The 21,324-nt window shown below is 41.8% G+C and overlaps 1 protein-coding gene and 1 long non-coding RNA gene across 17 annotated transcripts in view; one reads left to right on the top strand and one right to left on the bottom strand.

Annotated features, from left to right (window-relative positions):
* The window catches only part of RBKS (ribokinase), a 93,140-nt gene that overhangs the window by 6,010 nt on the left and 65,806 nt on the right, over positions 1-21,324 (top strand). For 2 of the 6 annotated variants that reach the window (XM_058682906.1, XM_058682905.1), the window contains exon 2: positions 10,635-10,767. The exons of the other annotated variants lie outside the window; for them this stretch is intronic. In XM_058682906.1, coding sequence (XP_058538889.1) covers positions 10,635-10,767 — 133 coding nt within the window. The remainder of the gene's footprint in view (positions 1-10,634; positions 10,768-21,324) is intronic. 6 annotated transcript variants of the gene reach the window in all.
* Positions 8,093-21,324, bottom strand: part of LOC131484556 (uncharacterized) — a 66,978-nt gene continuing 53,746 nt past the window's right edge. For 9 of the 11 annotated variants that reach the window (XR_009248301.1, XR_009248291.1, XR_009248293.1 and 6 more), the window contains one exon: positions 19,696-21,250. This is a non-coding gene — a long non-coding RNA (uncharacterized LOC131484556). Of the gene's footprint in view, positions 9,141-19,695; positions 21,251-21,324 lie in introns of those variants that run through there. The other 2 variants (XR_009248300.1, XR_009248298.1) reach the window with 2 other exon arrangements.

Genomic DNA, 21,324 nt, shown 5'->3' with positions numbered 1-21,324 from the left:
CTGAAACTGTGCTAAGTGCTAAGGATACTGCAATTAGTAAAACATGATCATTGCTCCTGAAGGCAGACACAAAGATCGATCACTGTAGTGTGATGTGGTTAAGTGCCCGCAGCGTCTACAGGAGCAGAGGGAAAAGCGCCTGGTTGGGATGCCTCCTGAGCCAAGTTTTAGAAAATACGCAGGAGCGCCTGGGTGGCTTAGTCAGTTAAGCGTCCAGCTTTTGATTGCAGCTCAGATCATAATCTCACAATTTGTGAGACGGAACCGTCGTCGGGCTCTGCGCTGACAACCCAGAGCCTGGTTGGGAGTCTCTCTCTCCTCTGCCCTTCCCCCACTCGCGCACACACACATGTGTTTTCTCTCTGAAAATAAACTTTTAAAAAAAGAAAAGAAGCAGGTTCTAACCCAGCAAAAAAGAGGAAAGGATTAAGTACATTCTGGCCAGCTGGGATAACACACAGAAGTAAAGTCACAGATGTGGGTATATGTGGGTGTGCTGAGGACAGCAGCTACTGGGTCTATGAAGAGTCACATGTAAGATGTTGATGTAGGGGCGCCTGGGTGGCTCAGTTGGTTAAGTGTCTGACTTCGGCTCAGGCCACGATCTCATGGTTCATGAGTTCAAGCCCCACATTGGGCTGTCTGATGTCAGCACAGAGCCTGCTTGGGATTCTCCCCTTCTCTCACTGCCCCTTCCCCACTGTCTGTCTCTCGCGCGCGCAGAATAAACTTAAAAAAAAAAAAAGATGAAAGGACTCATCAGCCATGCTAAAGTGCTAGGGTTTTTATCTGTAGGCCCTGGGAACTAGCAAAGGGCCCAAAGGACAGGAACAACATGGTCAGATTTGTATTCCTATAGCTCACTTGCTGCCAAAGGGAGGATGATGCCTATTCTAACCTATCTCACAAATGTAAAGTTCGAGCATAATGCATTCTTGATTATTCACGATGATGGGAATGTGGGAGAAGCATGAGCACCAAAACCCAAAAATAGTAGATAAGTTAAAATTTTTAATAATTGATTCCAGAATACATTTTTTTTTGTGTGTGCGCTGATTTATCTTTCTAATTATATTTCGCTTAGGATAAAATTAATTCCATTTGTATTCCTTTAACCTACACCAGCAGATGGCAGGAAGAAGTAGCCTGGATAATTACAATGTGGTGACAGAAGTCATTTTGAAATTTAAAGTTTACTATAATTAATTGGCAAAATAGAAAACAAAATACCGGTTGTGTAGTTATTTATCACTATTCATACTTTGCTTGTCTTCTTCAGTGAAGTAAAATGTTTTCCATCAGGAACTTTGATAAATGCTTTAGCTTCACCAGTTCCTTTTCTGCTCTGTTGTTCCGCATCCTGCTTTTCCCACATACCTTACGCCGTCCTATAGTTGTCCTGTCCCCACTCACTAATCCCCCATCCACACACATAGTTCTCCTGCCCTCTCCTCTCACAGGTTCTAGCTCCAGGATTAGGTCTTTCTGTACCTCTCTAGCCAAGCTTCTATTCTCTCTCCAGAACTTTGCTCACCCGGGAGTAAGGAGGTCTGTGTGTAATTGTCCAAAAAGACTAGTTGACATCAGATGGCATTTTAATTTTTAAATAATGTTTTTACTGTTTGACTTGTTAGCCTCTCCCAGTGCCGTCTGTACTCAGTCTTCAATCCTGTATTGGAGGGATGGAAGAGGATGTGGCCCCTTATTGTTTCCTTTATTCTGACCAGATTCCTGTTTAATAACTAGTTTACTTTTCTCCTTGGGCTACACTCGTACACAGCACTTTTGCTCTGCTCTCATCTCATTGTAAGATTTATGTACAGAGGCATCTGTCATCCCAGCTATTTCTAGAAGTGTCTTTTAAGGTATAGATCATTCATTCAAAAATATTTACTTGTGACCATGATGGAGTAACTAGTACCAGACTTAACCTTCCCACCATAAACAACTAGAAAATGGGGTATATAAGGGACAAGATCTATGAAGCAGCTGGATATTGGACAGCAGGCGTGTTATCCAGAAGAGAAAGGAAACAAACTGGTGAGTCCTGGAGGCACATTGCTGACCATGGCACAGAGAGAAGAAACCCGGGGAAAGCATGGCAAATATCAGTGAGGTGAGAAAATGGATTTCATAGTTTAGGGAGACTAAGGTAGCTAGAATTTGAGGGAACATGCACTAGTGAGGAAGGAGCTAATCGGGGAAAGGTCCAGAAATCTGCATAGGAGTCCCCTTGAGTCTAAATACTAAATGGACATACATAGAAACTCCACAAAGCCAGGCCACTACTGGAGAGCTCTAAGCTGAACATTTCCCAGGTATCACATTCTATTCAGCCAGAAACATTATTGAACCCCTGGAGCATTCAGTAGAGATCCCAGAAGGACCACAACTTAAGGGGTAAACGTGCCCTAAAGTAAAGGCTACTCTAAACTCTTTCTAATAAATCACAAAAACAATCCTTAAAGGATCAAACAGATCCACAAATTATTTAGATGCCCAAAAAAACAAAGTTCAACCCTTTGGAAAAATACAACAGAATTAAGACACTCAACAGTGTAACCTTTGAAATATTCAGCCTCCAATCAAAAATCAATAGTCATGCAAAGAATCAAGAAAATGTAATCCATAACCAAGGGGGAAAAAAAATCAAAATTGACCTGCAGAAATGGCAGGGATGGTGGAATTAGCAGAAAGGGATTTTAAAAGAACCATTATAAAATGCTCAGTGATTTAAAGAAAAACACAAATACGGTGAGGAGAAAAGTGGAAGATGTATAAAAGAACCAAATGGAAGTTTAAGAAATGAAAAATTCTTTTGATGGGCTTATCAGCAGAGTAGACATTACAAAAGGATCAGTATACTTGAAGATAGTAAGAGATAGCCTCTAAATTGAAGCATAGAGAAGAAAATGACCAAAATGCACAGAGCCTTTGTGATTTGAGACAAGGAATCTGTCATTTGTGTAATTGGAGTCTAAGAGTAAGAGTGGGTGAGGCACTAAACAATATTTGAAGACATAATGGCTGAATTTTTTTCAAATTTCATGAAAATTATAAATATATAGATCTAAGAATTTCAATGAACCCCAAGCAGGATAAGCATACTGTAAACAACAAAGCACATTGTAATCACATTCCTGCAAACCAATTAGAAACTCTTAAGTCTCCGAAACAGACATTACATATGTAAGGGGACAAAGATTGAATGCAGACTTCTTGTCAGAAACAATGCAAGCCACAAAAAAAAAAAAAATCTAAAGTGCTTCAAAAATAATCTACATAGAATTCTGTATCTTTCTGATATGAAGGGGAAATAAAGACAGAAAAACAATAGCTGAGAGAACTTATCACCAGAAACTCACACTGCAAAAAGTATTGAAGTTCTTTAGGTGGAACCAAAATGATACTAGATGTTAACTCAGATCTACCCAAAGGAATGAAGAGCCCAGAAATGGCAAATACAAAGACTTAACTTCTATTTCTTAATTTCTTTAAAGGCAATTGATAGTTTAAGCAAAAATAACAGTATTGTAAGGTTTGTATAATATAGAAGTAAAATATGTAACAATAATAGCACAAAGGATAGGAAGAGAAATGAAAAAATACAATCGTAAAGTAAATTACACTTGTAAGTGAAGTGGTATAGTAATGTTTGAAAATAAGCTGTGATAAGTTGAAAGATGCTCATTGTCACTTCTAAAAACAGAAAAACGGGAGGGGCTCCTGGCTGGCCCAGGTGGTAGAGAGCATGCAACTCCTAAGCATCTCAGAGTAGTAAGTTTGAGCCCCACGTTGGGTGTAGAGATTACTTTAAAATCTTTTTAAAAATAGACAAAAGAGAGTTAACACATCGGTAGTGAGTATGAAGTAGAATACAGCTAATCCAAAACAAGATAGGGAAAGGGGAAAGAAATCAATGAGTATTATAATGTCAGATAGTGATACTGATCTGAAGAAAATCGTTGGAAATCAATGCTCCATAAATGTTCTCACATCTCTGCGTGATCGGGACTTTCTGAGCAAAGCTCTCTAGCGCCAGGATTAAAGAATGTTTGAATGGCAAACAAACCTTGCAAGTCCGAGACCTCTGGGGAGATTTAGGGACTTCTCCCTTGGACACATTTATTTACATTCTGGGGACTGTAAATCTAGAGACCTCCCTGCTCCCCCTGAGAGGATCCATTTACGTTAAGATGCAAAGGTCACTAGGTCGTGTTTTCTCCCTCTCCCCCTCCCCCACCCCAGGGGGGAGGAGGGACAGCAGCTGTATGGGCTCCTATATAGACTCCCAATAATTCATCATTTGGAAGTTCCTCTCGTGTCACCCTGGGGGAGATTGGGACACGGAGAACTAATGTAATTGTGAATAATTAAAAAGCTGGGTCTCTGATCCAGGAACATAGTATTCTTTGTCAGAATGAATATGTACTTAACAAAACTTGGGAATGGGGACATCTCCTGTAAGGTGGTGTGGGAAGACCTCTCTGAGGAGGAAACATCTGAGCAGAGACGGGAAGGAAGGAAGCCACACAAGACCAGAACACAGGAGACCATACTCTCTTCATTGGTTCTCCTAGTACCTGGCACACTTTGTCACACGTCAGCAAAATTTAAATAAATAAGGTTCAAGAATATGACATTCTGGAAGGCTGGCCACTTGTGGCCAATATTCTTCATATGTATCCTATACGTTCAAGAACAGTTACATCTTCAGGCAAAACTACTTTTTAGCCACAGACTGGTTTACCAGGAAAAGATAGGATTAGTAGCCAAAATCAGTTAAAAAAAAAAAAAAAAAAAAAAAAAAAAAAAACCAGTTTCAAGCATAATTCAGCTTTCATTCCCTTAAATAAGCCCTTTGTCTACAAATTTAGGGTTGGGAACCACATAATGAAGTTTTAGTTGGGAGGCTAAGTTCTTTTTACAGAGCTGGAAAGAGATATCACTAAGTTGGTTTGGAAATGACTCTCATTTCTGTAAATGTGACCCACACAAATGCTGAGAAGAACAGATACGGTTGAAGAATACAGGCAGTAGGAATAATAAATAATGAATTTTAATTGGGCAATAATAGTACAATTCCCCATTATAGAGATAGAGGCATCCAGTGTGTCAGAAGCTTGCAGCCAAAAGACGAAAGGATGGAACGAAAAAAGCCAAAAAGCGACATATTCCTTGACTTTTGGCTGGAGCCCGGATAGGGTGACCTCTTTGGTCAAAAGACTTCTCATCCCTGTTTCACTAGGTCATTCCTTCCCTTGGTATGAATCATCTCTGAGAATCTAACAAACACATCATTGTCAAGAAGCTAAAAGCAATTGATTAGTTGTTCTGATAACACCTGTCAGTGAAATAACTCAGAGCACAAAACCCAGGCATTTAAGGAGTTGACAAGTATTATTAAACCTGTTTTGCAAGAGAAGAAGCTGGTTCAAAGAGGGAAAAGCTGTCAAAGGTAATACATCAGTAAGCGGCTCAGGCCTGCTGCCTTGCACAACGAAGCTCTAACCTCATGGCCTCTCAAGGCCCAGAAGACTGAGGGGCCATCTCTGAACAGTTAGCAGTGTTTTCTCCTGTGCAACTTTAGAATGTGACATTTTTAAAGCTACTAATTTGTTTTAAATTCAAATATATTTCTTATGACTGGTTTTCTCTGTTTGGGTTTTCTCCCGCATTCAGAAATACACCGTTCTTAATTTTTAAATGGTAGCAATGGTGTATTAACTACCAGTACTGCTCCCTCTTTAGTTTCCTTTGAGCAATTTAATTTGTCTTTGGCGCCCTGCTAAACCTTATGTTTGAATTGGGGCGAATCATAGCAATGCTTTCATCGAGGGGATGGTGCCTTGTGTAGATCCTTTCTTGAACCAGACCTTAATTTCATGATATTTCATAAGAGAGAGGAAAGCCTAATCCAAGGTAAATGAGGATTTATAACTCAGAAATGTTTCTGCCTATCGGCAACTGTAACTAACTTTCTAGTGCTTTCCACTCCAGTTCGTTTACCCTTAAAAAAATAAGCAGTAAACTGTCTTAGTCTGGGTTCAAGAGAAAGGGCACGAGACAAAGGCTTCAGTGCACATAAACTGTGCGGGCCTGTAATCCAGGGAGCAAGAAAAGCCTGTACAAAGATACCTGATGTGTTCAACTGGTCGCTCGATGCTGCGGGACAGCCTGAGGAACCATAACAAAGAAACAGAAACCTCTGGAATGGAAAGACTGGCATTGGGCAAGGCTCAGTTGGGCAGGTGGCACCCGCAAGAAGCCAGCGGGAGCCCAGGAAGAAGTGGTGGCAGGGATGCAGGGAGGCCAGATGAATCTGAAGTAGTAACCAGTGGCCTCCCATAATGCACAGATATATTCTTGTTGCACATACCTCTCTGTTGAAGTATATAAAGTAAAACATGAACTTTTGCTCCCTCTCTCCACCCTTTTCATGGATGCTTGTCATTAACACTTCATTTTCTGCGCATTTACATATCCTGTAAGAACATGTACATACATCTTTTTATTTTAAAAAATCGTGAGTTGGGGAGGTCCCCTCTACTTGCTAGATGCTGCCCTGATTCATGAATCGCTTAATAAAGCCAATTTGATCTAAAAAAACAAACAAACATGAATCAGATCATACTAACCTCGTGCTCCGACAGGTTTTTGTTTGTTTGTTTTCACTCATGTATTACTTGCATCAGGGTTAGGTCTTACTACATTGTCAGCAAGTTGATTTTGTGCTGTAGACGTATACTGGAAAATACCAACAGAACATTTGTTGAGGGGTGCCGGGGTGGCTCCGTCGATTGAGCTTCCGACTTCAGCTCAGGTCATGATCTCGCGGTTCATGAGTTCGAGCCCTGCGTCGGGCTCGGTGCTGACAGCTCGGATTCTGTGTCTCCTTTTCTCTCTGCCCATCCCCCACTTGTGCTCTGTCTCTCAAAAATAAATAAATCTAAAAAAGATTTTTTTTTTAAATAGAACATTTGTTGAATGAATGCATGAATGAAGGAATGATACTATGAGTTCTAGTTTCAGTTCCTGCTTAGAGGACAGGAGTGGCTGCTAATATTGGGAATGCAGTGGGCGAGGTCTGGTAGAACATGAAATTGTCATTGCCAGACAATTGAACATCCCTGCCGGTCTCCTTCCCTTTCATCAACACCTCCACGTCCGCAGTTCAGAAGTAAGAATGGATGCTACACAGAGGAGACAGAAAAGAGATGTAGGGGAGGAAAAATAATTTTCCCTCTACCCTTCTCAGTTCTTGGCTGAGACCCCAGGAATAAAAGATTAACAGGAGAAAAACAAGTTTACTGGCCTGCATCCCCCAGGTATACATGGGAAATACCCAGAGGAAAATGAGTAACTCCCCAAGGCGATTAGGAATTTAGGATTCTTAATAGGAAAGGGGGAGGAAGGAAGGAGGCTTCTTAGGGGGAGAGCAAATGGCTTAGGAAAGACGAACTAGCCCTCAGTAGAACAAATAGATAAGACAACATTTGTGACAACGTTTATCTGGGTGTGATGTTGACTTCTAGCCTCCTCTCTTGTGACAGGAGTCCATCCTTGCTGGTGGATGAAACTCCTGGGGAGGGGATTCATGGCCATTGAGTCCTTTCGGGGGACTGGTCTGTAGGCAGATAAGGGCAGTTCAGAGAAAGCCTCTCCCTCCATTTACTACTTTTCACGTGCCTACCACTCAACATAATCAATATACCGAAGTGGCGTATTTGGGCAGCATGTCTTGTCCCCCAGTCGTATTTTGGGGTGGCATTTCCTGCCACCCTTCAGAGACAAGGGAAAACTCTTTTAAAAATTCACTCAGTCAAATATTTTTTTTTTTAATTTTTTTTTTTTTCAACGTTTTTTATTTATTTTTGGGACAGACAGAGACAGAGCATGAACGGGGGAGGGGCAGAGAGAGAGGGAGACACAGAATCGGAAACAGGCTCCAGGCTCTGAGCCATCAGCCCAGAGCCTGACGCGGGGCTCGAACTCACGGACCGCGAGATCGTGACCTGGCTGAAGTCGGACGCCCAACCGACTGCGCCACCCAGGTGCCCCTCACTCAGTCAAATATTTTATCAGCCCCATGCTAAGTGGCGAGCCCTCCGGATAAAATGGAGAACATGACAGACTTGGTCCTTGTCCTCACACAGGGAAAGTCCACAGTTAAAGGAAGAAAGAAAGAAGAGTAGGGCATAGATGCGGAAAGAAAAGGGTAGGGTTCCAAAGGAGTGAGAAATTTCAGTGATGGCTAAATTAGTACAGTGCTTGTGTTAATATAAGTTGTTTAGAAAGGAGTTTAAATCCCAGCCATCTGCTCTCACGTCAAACACATACACACTGTACCCCCGATTTCACTCCTCCGTCCCATATATATACATCCCAATATTCATCTGCTGGTATTTTTTCATGATTTCCCACAGTCAATAATAAAAAAATATACCTGATTCAAACCAGTGAATTGTGACCCAGATCTAACTACGAATATAGTGGAAATCTTAAGTTTCTTTACCGACAGTCTTACTAATTAAGTTATTTGCCTGTTTTTAGCCACATGGGATATTTTTTTTTTCTTTTTGAGGTTGTTATGGATGTTGTTTGTAGCAGCATCAATAAGCCAAGAATTCACATACTCAGTCGCACAGATTACTCATCATTGCCTGTTCATAACAGAATCCTAAAATGTTTAAGATTTCTGATGCAAATCAAAATCTCATCATCACTTGTCATTGCTAAATTAAATGACAGGATAATAACATTACATTAAAACCATTTTTCTCTTGATTGAGTACCTTTTTCAGAAGTGAACCTTGTAGATGGATTTTTTTCATCAGTACTATAAATGCATTTAGAATAGGAGATAAAAATAGAATTGAAAGGGGAGGAGTGGAATAGAATGTTTTCAAATTATTGATGAGTCTCTTTTGAATCTCAAATAACCATATTTGACACTGCACTGCTTGGGAATGGAGTCATTTAGCCCAGTTTATTGAGATTTTTTAGAACCACATAAAGGAGGTGCACAGGTTGAACTTGGTCGTTCTCGACACAGTCACGTGTTCTTGGCATTAGCCATCAGTCATTCCATCGCAAACAGGCTGTTAGTGACCTGTAGGAATTGGCATTGTTCTGTTACTCTATAATTAGGAATAAGAACTGGTTTCAGAAAGATCACAGCGTAGGTGGGAAATGAATATAAATTACAAATCTGCCAGGACAGAGTAGGTTCTCAATTGACTTACTGTCGTGAACTGCTCTCTTGGCCTTTCTTTCCCATCTAAAGCTAATTAACCTTTTCGGTCACACCTGCCATCCTCCCATCTGGTCCGACTAGCCCACTTCTTTGTGGCCGCCCGGTCCTCGTGCCACTGGTGCCCATCTTCTTCACTTGCCCTTATACCAAGGGCTCTTTCCATTCTCAAGTCTTCTGTCCTTCAAAGATTTGTTTCTTCACATTTTCCACTTTGATGTTACGAAAATCATATCCTAGAGAAAACCTTTTACCCTGACTTTTTGTCTCCTTTAGTACTACCCTCATTAGGCAGTAACAGGTCAGTAAAAAAATCCTTAGCTCTTGGAGAAGTCCCTAAAAGTGCAGACGGAAACAAGATTGGCTAGGAATTGACAATAGTTGAATCTGGGTGATGAGTGCATGGGGGTAGAGAAGTTAATATACTGTTTTCTCTAGTTTTGTATGTTTGAAATTTCCTATAGTAAAAATTTTAAACTAGGTTCTTCAGACTCCGTTTTTTGTTTTTGTTTTTTAATAGATGCTGTTTTTGAGTCAGTACATGAAATGGGCGGTAAACAAGAGGGACTGGGGCTAACACCTGATCCTGTCACTGAAATGCCCCACTCCCACCCCACCTGCAAGGAAACAAGTGTGATTCCTTAGTGCCTAGAATTGAAACTTCCTCCTTCTCCGTAGGTCCTGAACATGGGTACCAGAATCCTGCTACACTTCCTACCTCTTGTTAAAGTGACCAGATCTATCTGTACAGAAACACACATTAACTTGGTCTCATTTATCAAGTCCCATGGTGAATTAAGGTCTGTGCTGGGGGCACTGAGAAGCAGGAATCTGAAGTTACCTCCCTCCAGAAGCTCCCCATCATGGAAAACAAAGGCACCTACGAACACCCCTGATGCAGTACAGACACTAGGAACTGTCATCTGAAGTGGAGCTTCAGTAGCGTGGCTGTGGGACTGTAGGGAAGTAAAGAATCCCGTCAGCAGATGCGTTCTAGAAGGTGATGCCAACCACTGAGTGCTATCGCTTTTTTATGTTTGTTTATTTTTGAGAGAGAAAGACAGAGGGAGTGCAAGCCAGGGGAGGGGCAGGGAGAGAGGGAGACAGAGGATCTGAAGCGGGCTCTGCGCTGACAGCAGAGAACCCAGTGTGGGTCTTGAACTCATGAACCATGAGATCATGACGTGAGCTGAAGTCAGACACCGAACCGACTGAGCCACCCAGGCGCCCTGAATGTTACCTTAAAGGAAAAGATAATCTCTGCTTCTGATTGCTAAGACTAGAGCTCCTTCAGAGAACCTTCCTTCTCTCTTCTGAAGAACTTAAAGTGATTGCAGTTACCAATGTGCCTTTTTTTCCTTCTCTTTTTAAATTATGATAGCCTTACTTCTCGTTTGCCCAAAACTGGTGAAACCATTCATGGACATAAGTTTTTTATTGGCTTTGGAGGGAAAGGTGCCAACCAGTGTGTCCAAGCTGCTAGGCTCGGAGCAAAGACATCCATGGTGTGCAAGGTAAGTGTAAACTACAGTGGAGAGGCTCCTAGAGGCAAGAGTCTGTTTTTAAGATTTGAGTTGTTTTTATTTTTTAACCGTTTGAAAGTGAACAATTCACTGCCATTTAGTACATTCCCAGTGTTGTTGGACAACCACTATTCTCTTTAGTTCCAGAACAATTCTATCATTCCAAAGTAAAATTCCTTACCATTAAGCAGTTTCTCCCTATCCCCCCCCACCCCACTCCCACCCCCAGACCCTCACCACCACCATCTGTCTCTGTGGATTTATCTATTTGGATATTTCCTAGAGATGGAATCCTAGGATACGCGACATTTTGTGTCTGGCTTATTTCACCTAACGTAGTATTTTCAAAGTCCATCTACCTTATAGCATGTACTATTTTTTTTTCCTTTTGTGGTGGAATAATATCCCATTGTACATACCATTATCTGTCTATCCATTTGTCTGTTGATGGACACTTGAGCTGTTTCCACCTCTTGACTATTGTGAATATGCTGCTGGAAACATGCATTTACATGTACTTGCTTTTGAGTATCTGGTTTGTTCTTTTTTTTTTTTTTTTTTTTTTTTTTGGTAGTTCCTTGTTAAAGATTTAAACAGGAGAGGATAATCTTCCTTGTCCTTTAGATTGCTTTCTACCTCCGTGTGTCCTCTGGGAAGTAGCAGTCCTCAAATAACTTAATTATGCACGTCTTTAACTTGCTGGGCTTCCAAGTGAAGGATGAGAAGTGAGAGGAATTCGCCTGCCCCACTGAGTTTCTGTATGCCAGCTTCTGAACGACAGAAGTTAATCCTGCTTTTAGCAGTTTTCGCTGCAACACAGCTCTTGGAAAGTCGGTGTAATAACTTGTGATTCACTTGTGTAGCTCTTAAGTTATTTCTTCTAATGCTAGCCCTTGGATCAGAAAGGAATCTGGGCTTTACTGAACTACCCATAACTAATTTTTAGGCATAATTCTTTTTGCAGGAATATAAGGAAATGGTATGTAAAATATCCCCTATTTCTATCCATCCGTCTGAAATTATTTGAAAATAAGACAAAATTGGCTGCCAGAGGTTCAATGTTTGCATGTTTAATGAAATTTTAAGGTGCTTGCATCACTGGTGTAACAAAAAAGATAATTTACTTTAGAAAAGCTAGACTCGGTCTACACAGTAAAAGATAAGAGGAATCTGAGAAATTTAAAAGAATGAGCCCTCTCCTGTAGGCTGGGTCATTTTTACCAAAATGTCTCTGAAATGTCACTTCCCAGTGCACACAGCACTCTTCTCTCCATGGGAGTCTTTAAATGATGTACAAACGATAAGCGATTATCATTTCATCTGCTAATGAACTGCAGTTTTATTTCTAATTTATGATTAACACGATATAATTCTCATCTGGCTGTTTGGTCAAAAACATCACATGAAGCACAAGATTCAAAGTAAGAAACCCTCGTTTGCTAAGGTTGAACTCTTGATAGATTTTAAGTGTCAATCATCCATGAATTATTGATGACCCATTACATGCTAGGAATTGTGGGGCGAGGAGAGGGAGCTGTAGGCCTGACCTCTCCTGTACTTGATTAGAAATGAAGGGTTTGGGGAGTCATCAGATGGTGCTGACTTAACGGGGGTTTGGGAACTGGAAAGAGGACGATATTTCCTGGCTGGGAAAACGTGGACAGAGAATGGGTATTGGAAGCAAAGTACCAAAAATGGCTGCTCTGGGAAGAGAGGAGTTCCCTAGAGCAGAGCCGTAAAAGGAGAGATTAGAGAACCCCTCTTGGAAGCTTCATAAATGCTATTCATGTAGCCATGAAAGTCAAAATTGGATGTCCCCTGGGATCTCATCCAACTCGAAGATTGAGATTGGTGTTATTTTGGGTCTGTTGAATTTGAGGCAAAGAGAAACGCAAAATAGAAATATTTGAGTTGTGGAAGTGAACTTGGGAAGTGAATCATGCAACCATCAGGAGTGGATGTGAGAGGAATAGACAGCAGAGGGCTGTATTTGGGGAAATGTTACAGTTAGGAGTTTGATAAAGCAGTGGTGCTGTCTTATTCCAGTCCGTGTATGACAGTTTGTGTTAGCACCTGTGCAGTTTGGAAAGTGCTTTATATCTACTGTGCCCCTGATGCAGTCATCTGCTGTCCAGCCCCATGCTAGGCTTCAGCATGGGTATCTGTACAGAGAGGATAAGAAAGCATGGCTTCAGCCAAAACCCATACGGGGTGCTTTTGCTTAGATAACCTGGAACCTTTAGACACATATTTCTTTAGCTTAATGTTCTTAGACTTCTCTATATATCTGTACATGTCTATAGATATATGTAGATAGGTGATGTATTTGATATAGGTATAGATATGGATATAGATATATATATAGATATAGACATTTTTTTAAGTAGACTTCATGCCCAGCGTGGAGCCCAACGTGGGGCTTGAACTCACAACTCTGAGATCAAGACATGAGCTGAGACCAAGAGTCAGACACTTAACTGACTTTACAGTATTCTTAGACCTGTTAAAGAGAAAAATATCTTAGGGGTGCCTGGGTGGCTCAGTCGGTTGGGCATCCAACTTCAGCTCAGGTCATGACCTCACAGCTTGTGGGTTTGAGCCCTTCCTCAAGCTCTGTGCTGACAGCTCAGAGCCTGAAGTCTGCTTTGGTCTCTGTGTCTCCATCTCTCTCTCTGCCCCTCCCCTGCTCATGCTCTTTCTCTTAAAAATAAACAAACATTAAAAAAAAATTTTTTTAAGAAAAATTGGTGCACCTGGGTGGCTCAGTCGGTTAAGTGCCCAACTTCAGCTCAGGTCATAATCTCACAGTTCGTGAATTCGAGCCCCACATCAGGCTCTGTGCTGACAGCTCAGAGCCTGGAGCCTGCTTCAGATTCTGTGCCTCCCTGTCTCTGTGCCCCTTCCCCGCTCACGCTATGTCTGTCTGTCTGTCTCTCTCTCTCTCTCAAAAATAAACATTAAAAAAAATTTTTTTAAGAAAAATCTTCTATAGTAGAAGGTATCATTATCCATTAATCTTGATATTTTTTCCATTGGTGAAGTATTTTCTTATTAAGCAAATTAGCCAACCTGCTGTATAGCAGTTTTTTAAAGATGATGACTTTCAAGTGGAAACCAAAATCATGACATTACTCCAGATAAAAATGAAGAGATGGAGCAAAAGAAAAACAGGTAGAAAATTTCCTACAGTTTTCTTAGCAACATTTACTTACCTACTACTACCCTGCAACAAACTAAAATTCAAGCTCTGGTGAAGTAAGACTGATGGCACATGCAAAACATCTTCTTTTGAGCTCAGGGGAATTATTTGCCAAGATACTGTGATGAGGACTATTAAGCAAGAGTCCGTCGATATGTATCCAGCGCAACGTGTAATAATGAAACACTTCAAGTTGTTAAGAGTTGTACAGTCAGTACTCAACTGAGTCGTGGGCCCAAGGCCACAGTCAAAGGATAACTGGAAATGATATTTTCAGATTAAAAATCTAGGCAGATATCATAGAAAACGAAAGTCTTCTTGGCAGGGCAGAGTCTGTTAGAATACCTTTCATAATACCTGATTTTTGTGTTTCCTCTTCCACCATTCCATTGAAGATAAATGTTGGAGGAGGAAGTTGTTTCTAGATATCCAAAACTGGCTGCTAGGGAGGACCTTGGGAGAATAAAGAGTTCAAGTTGTGGTTGCCTGGAATGAGCCCAAAGACCCTGCTTCTTGTGCAGTGGAAAGGAACCCTGAGCAGGCAAGGACCCAAATAACCCCGATCTCAAATCAGCCAACTGAGAGGACCCTCAAGGACCCTGGTCTTGCTTTCCTCAAACATGACATTATCAAAACTCACTAGGTCCATCTGGCTGGCTCATTTGGTAGAGCATGTGACTCTTGATCTTGGTGTCATGACTTAAGCCCCACATTGGGCATAAAGCTTACTTAAAAAAAAAAAAAAGACAGGGCACCTGGGTAGCTCAGTCAGTTGAGCGCTGACTTCAGTTCAGGTCATGATCTCACAGTTTGTGAGTTCAAGCCCCACATCGGGCTCTGTGCTGACAGCTCAGAGCCTACAGCCTACTTCAGATCCTGTGTCTCCCCCTCTCTCTCTGCCCCTCCCCAACTCACGCTCTCTCTCTCTCCCTCAAAAAGAAAATAAATATTAAAAAAATTTTAATGAAAATAAAAAGGTAAAAGAAAAAAAAACTAATAAAAACAGCTGTGTGTTTTCCTTGAGGAATGGGCAGATATTAAGCTCTGTGACAGAGGCAGTATATTAGAGCCACGCATTCAAGGTCTGACCCTCAGGCATCCTGCAAACTGTCAGTGGTCTGGACAGTACAGAAATTGAGAATAAGCAATTAGAAATATTTATAGCAATTTTACAGAGGAATGTTATAGCTGTTGAATATAATAGTAATAATAAATTAAGCCTTGTATTTTGTAGGATTTTTTTCTGTTTTTATTTGTTATATTTTATGGAATTATTAGTCCACAATGGATTGAAAATGAAAAAAGAAAAAAAAAACTGAGCCTTCACTACAGATGGTTTGAAAAGCAGTATATTAGAGTACTCATCATCTTAACCAAAAAGGTGCCTTGTCAGATTACTGTGGGACAGTCAACTGTGCAGTAAGATTTAGTTTTCAAAGATCAAAAATTAGTCACCATCCCTTTCCAAGTAATCCCATTCCAGGAATGAAGTGAAATTTGTCCTTTCCTGAGCTCTGCTGTAGGACAACTGGCTAGAACTAATGGCTATATTGATTGGAATGCTTGGCCACATGTCCAAACACAGGGTACCCTATGACCCTAACCAAATAATGTGTGTCTCATATAGGAAGAATGGAAGAAATAATTGGGTTACCACCAACTCACCTCCACTCTTGGATAAGCAGGCCTCGTAATTACTGATTGTAGCATTAATTTTGTATGTTAAGGGCCATTATGAAGCTAAACACCCATTTAGATAGGATTTAAACCACCAGCTAGCTTAAACAAGTGGAATCCTATATATTCTTCTTTCCTCTTTTAGGCAAAGCCACAGGTAACAAGTTAAAAAAAAATAATATTCTGAGGGACTTATTCAAAAAAGCAACTGCCAGGTTTTGTCATAGGACAACAAATGCATGTTAGTATCCCTAACCTGCTGTTCATTAGGACTTTCGGGACTGAAATGTCACATAATGTCTTGAATCACAAATATTAAATTGTGTTCAACTTCATTTGAGTGTTAATTATGTTTTTGTGCACTCTACCTTTGAAAGTTGGCAATCTGTTTTAATATATGTGATAAATTTCTTAGCAGAATATTCAACTTCATGTGACCTTGAGTACGGTATCTTGGTCCTCTAGGTTTTATTTTCCTCAACTATGTGTTGATGGATAGAATTACTAGATGTTTTGTACCATTCAAGGATTCCAAGAAGCCCATTTCTCAGCCATTTTGAAATGTGGATGTTTGTTTGTTATAAATGTAGTGCTAACTGAAGTTACCTTCCTCAGCATTAGGTCACGGTTCTGGACTATGGAAGCCATGACTGGCTCTCCCTCAATGCAGAGAGCCTTCTCAGTGGTAAGAGTGAAGGAAATATCTCAGTAGCCTTAGCTGGAGGAAATGTTCTTGCTCCTGATACAACCAGCCCTTTTGTTTTCCGTGATTCTAATTTACATCTCCCTATAGCTGCATTATCCAAGATGGTAGCCACTAGCCACGTGCAGCTAGATTTAAATGTAATTAAAATAAAAGTGTAAATTGAGTTGCTCAATCATACTGGCTGCATTTCAAGTGCCTGTTTGGGGCAGCAGAGTTAGAGAACGTTTCATCCTTGCAGAAAGTTCTATTCAGCTGCATTGCTCTACAGTCTTCAGGGTAGAGCTAAGCCTGGGATTTCCTGAAGAGCCACTCGGGTTCTAGGAGTTGCCTTAGCATAAGTGCAAGTAGTTGTCCATAATTGCCAATGACCTGGCTTCTTTCACCTGGAACAGGCTCCCTCAGACTATGGTTTTCCCAGAATCCTTCTACCCAAAAGTGGTTTTCGCAGAACCCTTTTACCCAAAAGTATTTCACTGCTACTATCTGAAAGGATAGTGTAGGAGTGTAGGAGTGCCTTCAAGAGGGCTGTTTAGGAGCAAAACCTTCTATAGACCCTTTTGGCAGCCACTGCTAGGAGAGTCTGAGTGCCTGTGGTCACATCCCTTTAAGAATGATAAGATAGGGGCGCCTGGGTGGCTCAGTTGGCTAAGCATCTGACTTCAGCTCAGGTCACGATCTTGCGGTTCGTGAGTTTGAGCCTCCCCCACTGTCAGCCTGCGCTCACAGCTCAGAGCCTAGAGGCTGCTTCGGATTCTGTGTCTTCCTCTCTCTCTCTACCCCTCCCCTGCTCTCTCTCTTTCTCTCAAAAATAAACAAACATTAAAAATTTTTTTAAGAATGATAAAATAGGCCCAAGAAAATAAAGAGGCAACTAAGATGACCAAATACTTATGAACACATTTCACATACAGGGCTTGAGTCTTGCTAAGCTAGAGTCTCCAATAAGCTTTAGGAAGGCTAGACCTTTAGGGAGATTGTTTAGGCAAACAACATAAGATGATATTCAATTAAATGTTTAATGGTATCTATTAGGAATGCTCTAGGAGTTTAGGAAATGAGAGCATTAAGAAGGGCTAGAATAGGGAAGGTAGGCTTTAAGTTGTGCTTGAAAAACAGGTAAGGTTTGATTAGGTGGAGAGAGGAGAGGACTTCCAAGTTCTCAGAAGGCAAGGAAATAGACACGACTGAATTGTATTCACCTTGTGTTTTAACACAAATGATCATACCAAGTTAACAGTGCTTTTCTACTGACCACTCTGTAGAACAGAGAAATCCAACTACTTTTGCCAAATAAGAGTGTTAGAAAGAGAAGCCAGCAAAGCAAGGGGGAGCGAGCCTAGCCACGTGAAAATGAGACCAGAGTCAGCAAACACAAGCGCAGCAAACTTTGTAGCTTTACGATACCTTGATCCCAGTGTTGGACCCTGATGGGCCCCTCGCCCCCAGCAGATTCTGTAGGCGACACTCCTCCGTGTTCCCACTTAGCTGACTTCCCACCCCAGCGCCAGGCAGGGCTGTGCTCTCCCTTTTCATTTCTTCCACGCAAAGCTTTACGCACACTGTCCCAGCGGGCCGAGGCTGGAGTCATTGCAATCACCTGGTGCGCCTGCCTCGGTCTCACCTGCACAGGGCCTGGTTCAATTGATGTGGCGTGTAACCCGAGCACCCGGATGTCTGTAAACTCCTCGGGAGCTACCGATGCACAGCGAAGGCTGAGAACTATCGGTTTCCTACCTGCCAGAGAGAACCCACCCCGTCCCACCCTACCTAGCTCAGGTGGAACAATTTGCAGCAAAATATAAAGCATTTTAATTAGCTCGATAATGGCAGAAACAAATTCGATTCCAAGTTTCCTGACTTCCACGCGCTATTTTGCTTCACGGCCAAGATACTTACACTTCGAGTTCTCTTGCCAGGTTGATAAGCAAAATGTGACCGGGAAAACAGGGAAGACTCCAGAGACACCTATGAAGGTTCCTTTATGACATTATTTCACGTCCTTTTTATTTCAAGGACCTTCCCTTTACATCATTCACTGTGATTTTCAAGGTAGCTTCACTCAGCTGTCAGTGGTAGTCATTGCAGGACACCTGCTTGGGTTCTGTTCCTGTGACTCCTGGTTATCAGTGTCCAGCGACTGGGGAAGAGGCTTACATTCGAGTCAGAAGTAAGCACAGGGGATGGGGAAGTGTTCACTTTGCTCCACCTTTTTTAAAGGAAATCCAGCAGAATAAATGATTGTGTAAGAGGTTCGAGGATGGGGAAATCGGGAAAATGGCGTTCTTTTAGTATTACACAGCACAAGGCATCTGTACGACTCTGTAATGCAGAAAGAAAGGACTCAGATCTCTGTTGCCTTTTTGTCTACATTTCGATGTAATATGTATGTCTAAGACACAGACATCCTCCCAGTTGGCTGTGTTATTCTTGTGGAAGCAACGGGATACATGGTTACATTAAACAGCATTAGTTACACCGTTAATGGAGATGTTACGTTTTTATTATAATAATAGTAATACAGTCTTATTTTTTAAACAATTTAATGCACCCACAGGCTTGCTTCCATGATCAAGTGCTCTTCTGTTTGAAAATAGGGAGCAACAGGAAGAATTGGAAGCATTGGGGAGAACCAGATGGACAGGAAAGTAGTTTATAAGATTGAATCCAAGAAGCAGGAGCCCTGCCCCTCCCCGCAAGGGAAGCCGCCCTGGTAGCAGCAGTAACTGCCATGGTGACGATGAGGATGGCGACGACAATGATAATGACAGTGATGGCACCAAGCCATTATATAATCCTTTACGGTTTTAAGCACACTTCATGCATGTTATTTTATCCTCACAGGTGCTGTGACTTTCCAGATAAGGAAACTGAGGCCAAGAGGCAGTTAAAAGCAACCTTCCCAGGGGCGCTTCGGTGGCTAAGTCAGTGGAGCGTCCAACTTCGCCTCAGGTCATGGTCTCAACGATTCGTGAGCTCGAGTCCTGCATGGGGCTCTCTGCTGTCAGCACACAGCCCACTTTGGATCCTCTGTCCCCTCCATCCTCTCTCTGCCCCACCCCAGCTCGCACTCTCTCTGTTTCTCTCTCTCTCTCTCTCAAAAATAAACATTTTTTTTTTTTAAATGTGGCTTGCCCAAAACCACACAGGCGGTGTGAGGGCACTTCTGACTTCCATGACACAAGTGCAAATGCCATCTTCCTGTTCTCAGGCTTCTTATCACTCCTTTTACTTTGTAATGTATCTCCACAACCCAGATGCAAAGTTAACAGGGCTAAGGTTGACTTCTGTAAATCCTCAGCAGTGCTGTTACTTTTCCATTATTTTTTAGTCACGAGATTTTTATTTTTGTCATGGGAATATCAAAGAAGGCAAAAGCAAAGTATTTTGTGTCACCTCTCACGTAGAGCTTAGAACACCAGCCAACAGGTTTGCCAGGAAGTCACTATTGGAATAAATCTGGAACCATAACCGTCAGCAAGGGACGCAGCCCATCAGGTGATTCCCCAAGCAGAAGAAGACAGCTACTGCAGCCACTAAAATACCACTGCGGCAAGTCTGAGCAGGCCATCCCTTCCTCATTATGCCTCGGATGCGCCTGATACTCCACTTGGTGATGGGTGTCTCTGTACGCCTTCTTTTCCCTGCAGTATTATCAGTTTCTTGAAGGCAAAGCCAAATGTTTTGGGGTTGCCTCCTCCTCTCCAACAATTCTCCCTAATCCCTGCACTTCCAAATGTTTATATCATCACCACCATTTATCAGACATGCCTTTGGTGTTCACCTTAAACAGATTTTGCCTGTATTAAACTGATAGGAAAGGGGAGAAGTTTCTTTGCTCTAATTTGTACCGGGCCCCACATGCTGAGGAATGGCCTTCCTTTAATCCCTACAATATTCTTGTAGTGATGCTTTCCCCAACTATATCACATCTTTTTTTTTAATGTTTATTTATTTTTAGAGACAGAGAGCAGGGAGGAGCAGAGCGAGAGGGAGAGAGAGAATCCCAAGCAGGCTCCGCACGGTCAACACAGGGCCTGACGCAGGGCTCGATCCCATGAACTGTGAGATCATGACCTGAGCTGAAATCAAGAGTTAGATGCTTAACCGACTGAGCCACCCAGGCGTCCCTCCCAACTATATCACATCTTGATTGCCCATGGGAGAGAGTTAAATAATGTTTAAAAACAGATGAGAAAACGGTTTGTTTCTGGTATGAATCTTTGACCTAAGAAATGGGATGCTTTGGTAGATAAATGGCCAGCCTCCCACCAAGAAAACCTTTGACAAATGACCTCCCTCCACCGGGCACTCTCCCCCACAGCAGTGCTTTATAGTGGACACTCTTCTTTGTAGAGACAGGAATTCTGCTCAGAAGAAATTATTATATATTATTTGAGATTATTGCCTACTCAGCATTTCTACCAGAAAAGCAGCACAGGGAAAAGTGTTCTTTGAGAAAGAAGCTCTCGGAGGAGGCATTTAAATTGGGTCAGCAAACTACCGCCCATGGAGCAAATCTTGCCTACCATGTGTTTTTATAAAGTTTTACTGGAACACAGCTACATCCATTTGTTTACAGATTTTCTTCGGCTGCTTTCACACTACAACAGCAGAGCTGAATCGCTGCAAAAGAGACCATCTGACCAACAGTGTCCGAACTATTACCCATCCAGCCTTTTATGGAAAAAAAAATTTTCCAACCCCTGATCTAGACCATCCAAAATCTTACCGGGAAATTGTATCTTCACTCATTGAGGAACTTGACCCAAGTAAGCTCCTAGGTTTCTTTCTATCGATACATCCAGAGGGGAACAATTTTCTGTGGAAAGGCAGAACTCACCAGGAGTGGCCGAGACCCAGACAGATACATGATCCAATGACGCGGTGCTCACCTGCAGGACAGAAAAGTAGTTCAGGAGTGAAGCCTAAAAGCCTACGGGTGCCAAGAAGGTAACATAAATTGCAA

The sequence above is a fragment of the Neofelis nebulosa genome, chromosome 9 (genome assembly GCF_028018385.1).
Source record: "Neofelis nebulosa isolate mNeoNeb1 chromosome 9, mNeoNeb1.pri, whole genome shotgun sequence".
Classification (NCBI taxonomy): Eukaryota; Metazoa; Chordata; class Mammalia; order Carnivora; family Felidae; genus Neofelis; species Neofelis nebulosa.
The sequence above is the reverse complement of the archived record's forward strand: the minus strand, read 5'-3'. Positions and strand labels throughout refer to the sequence as shown.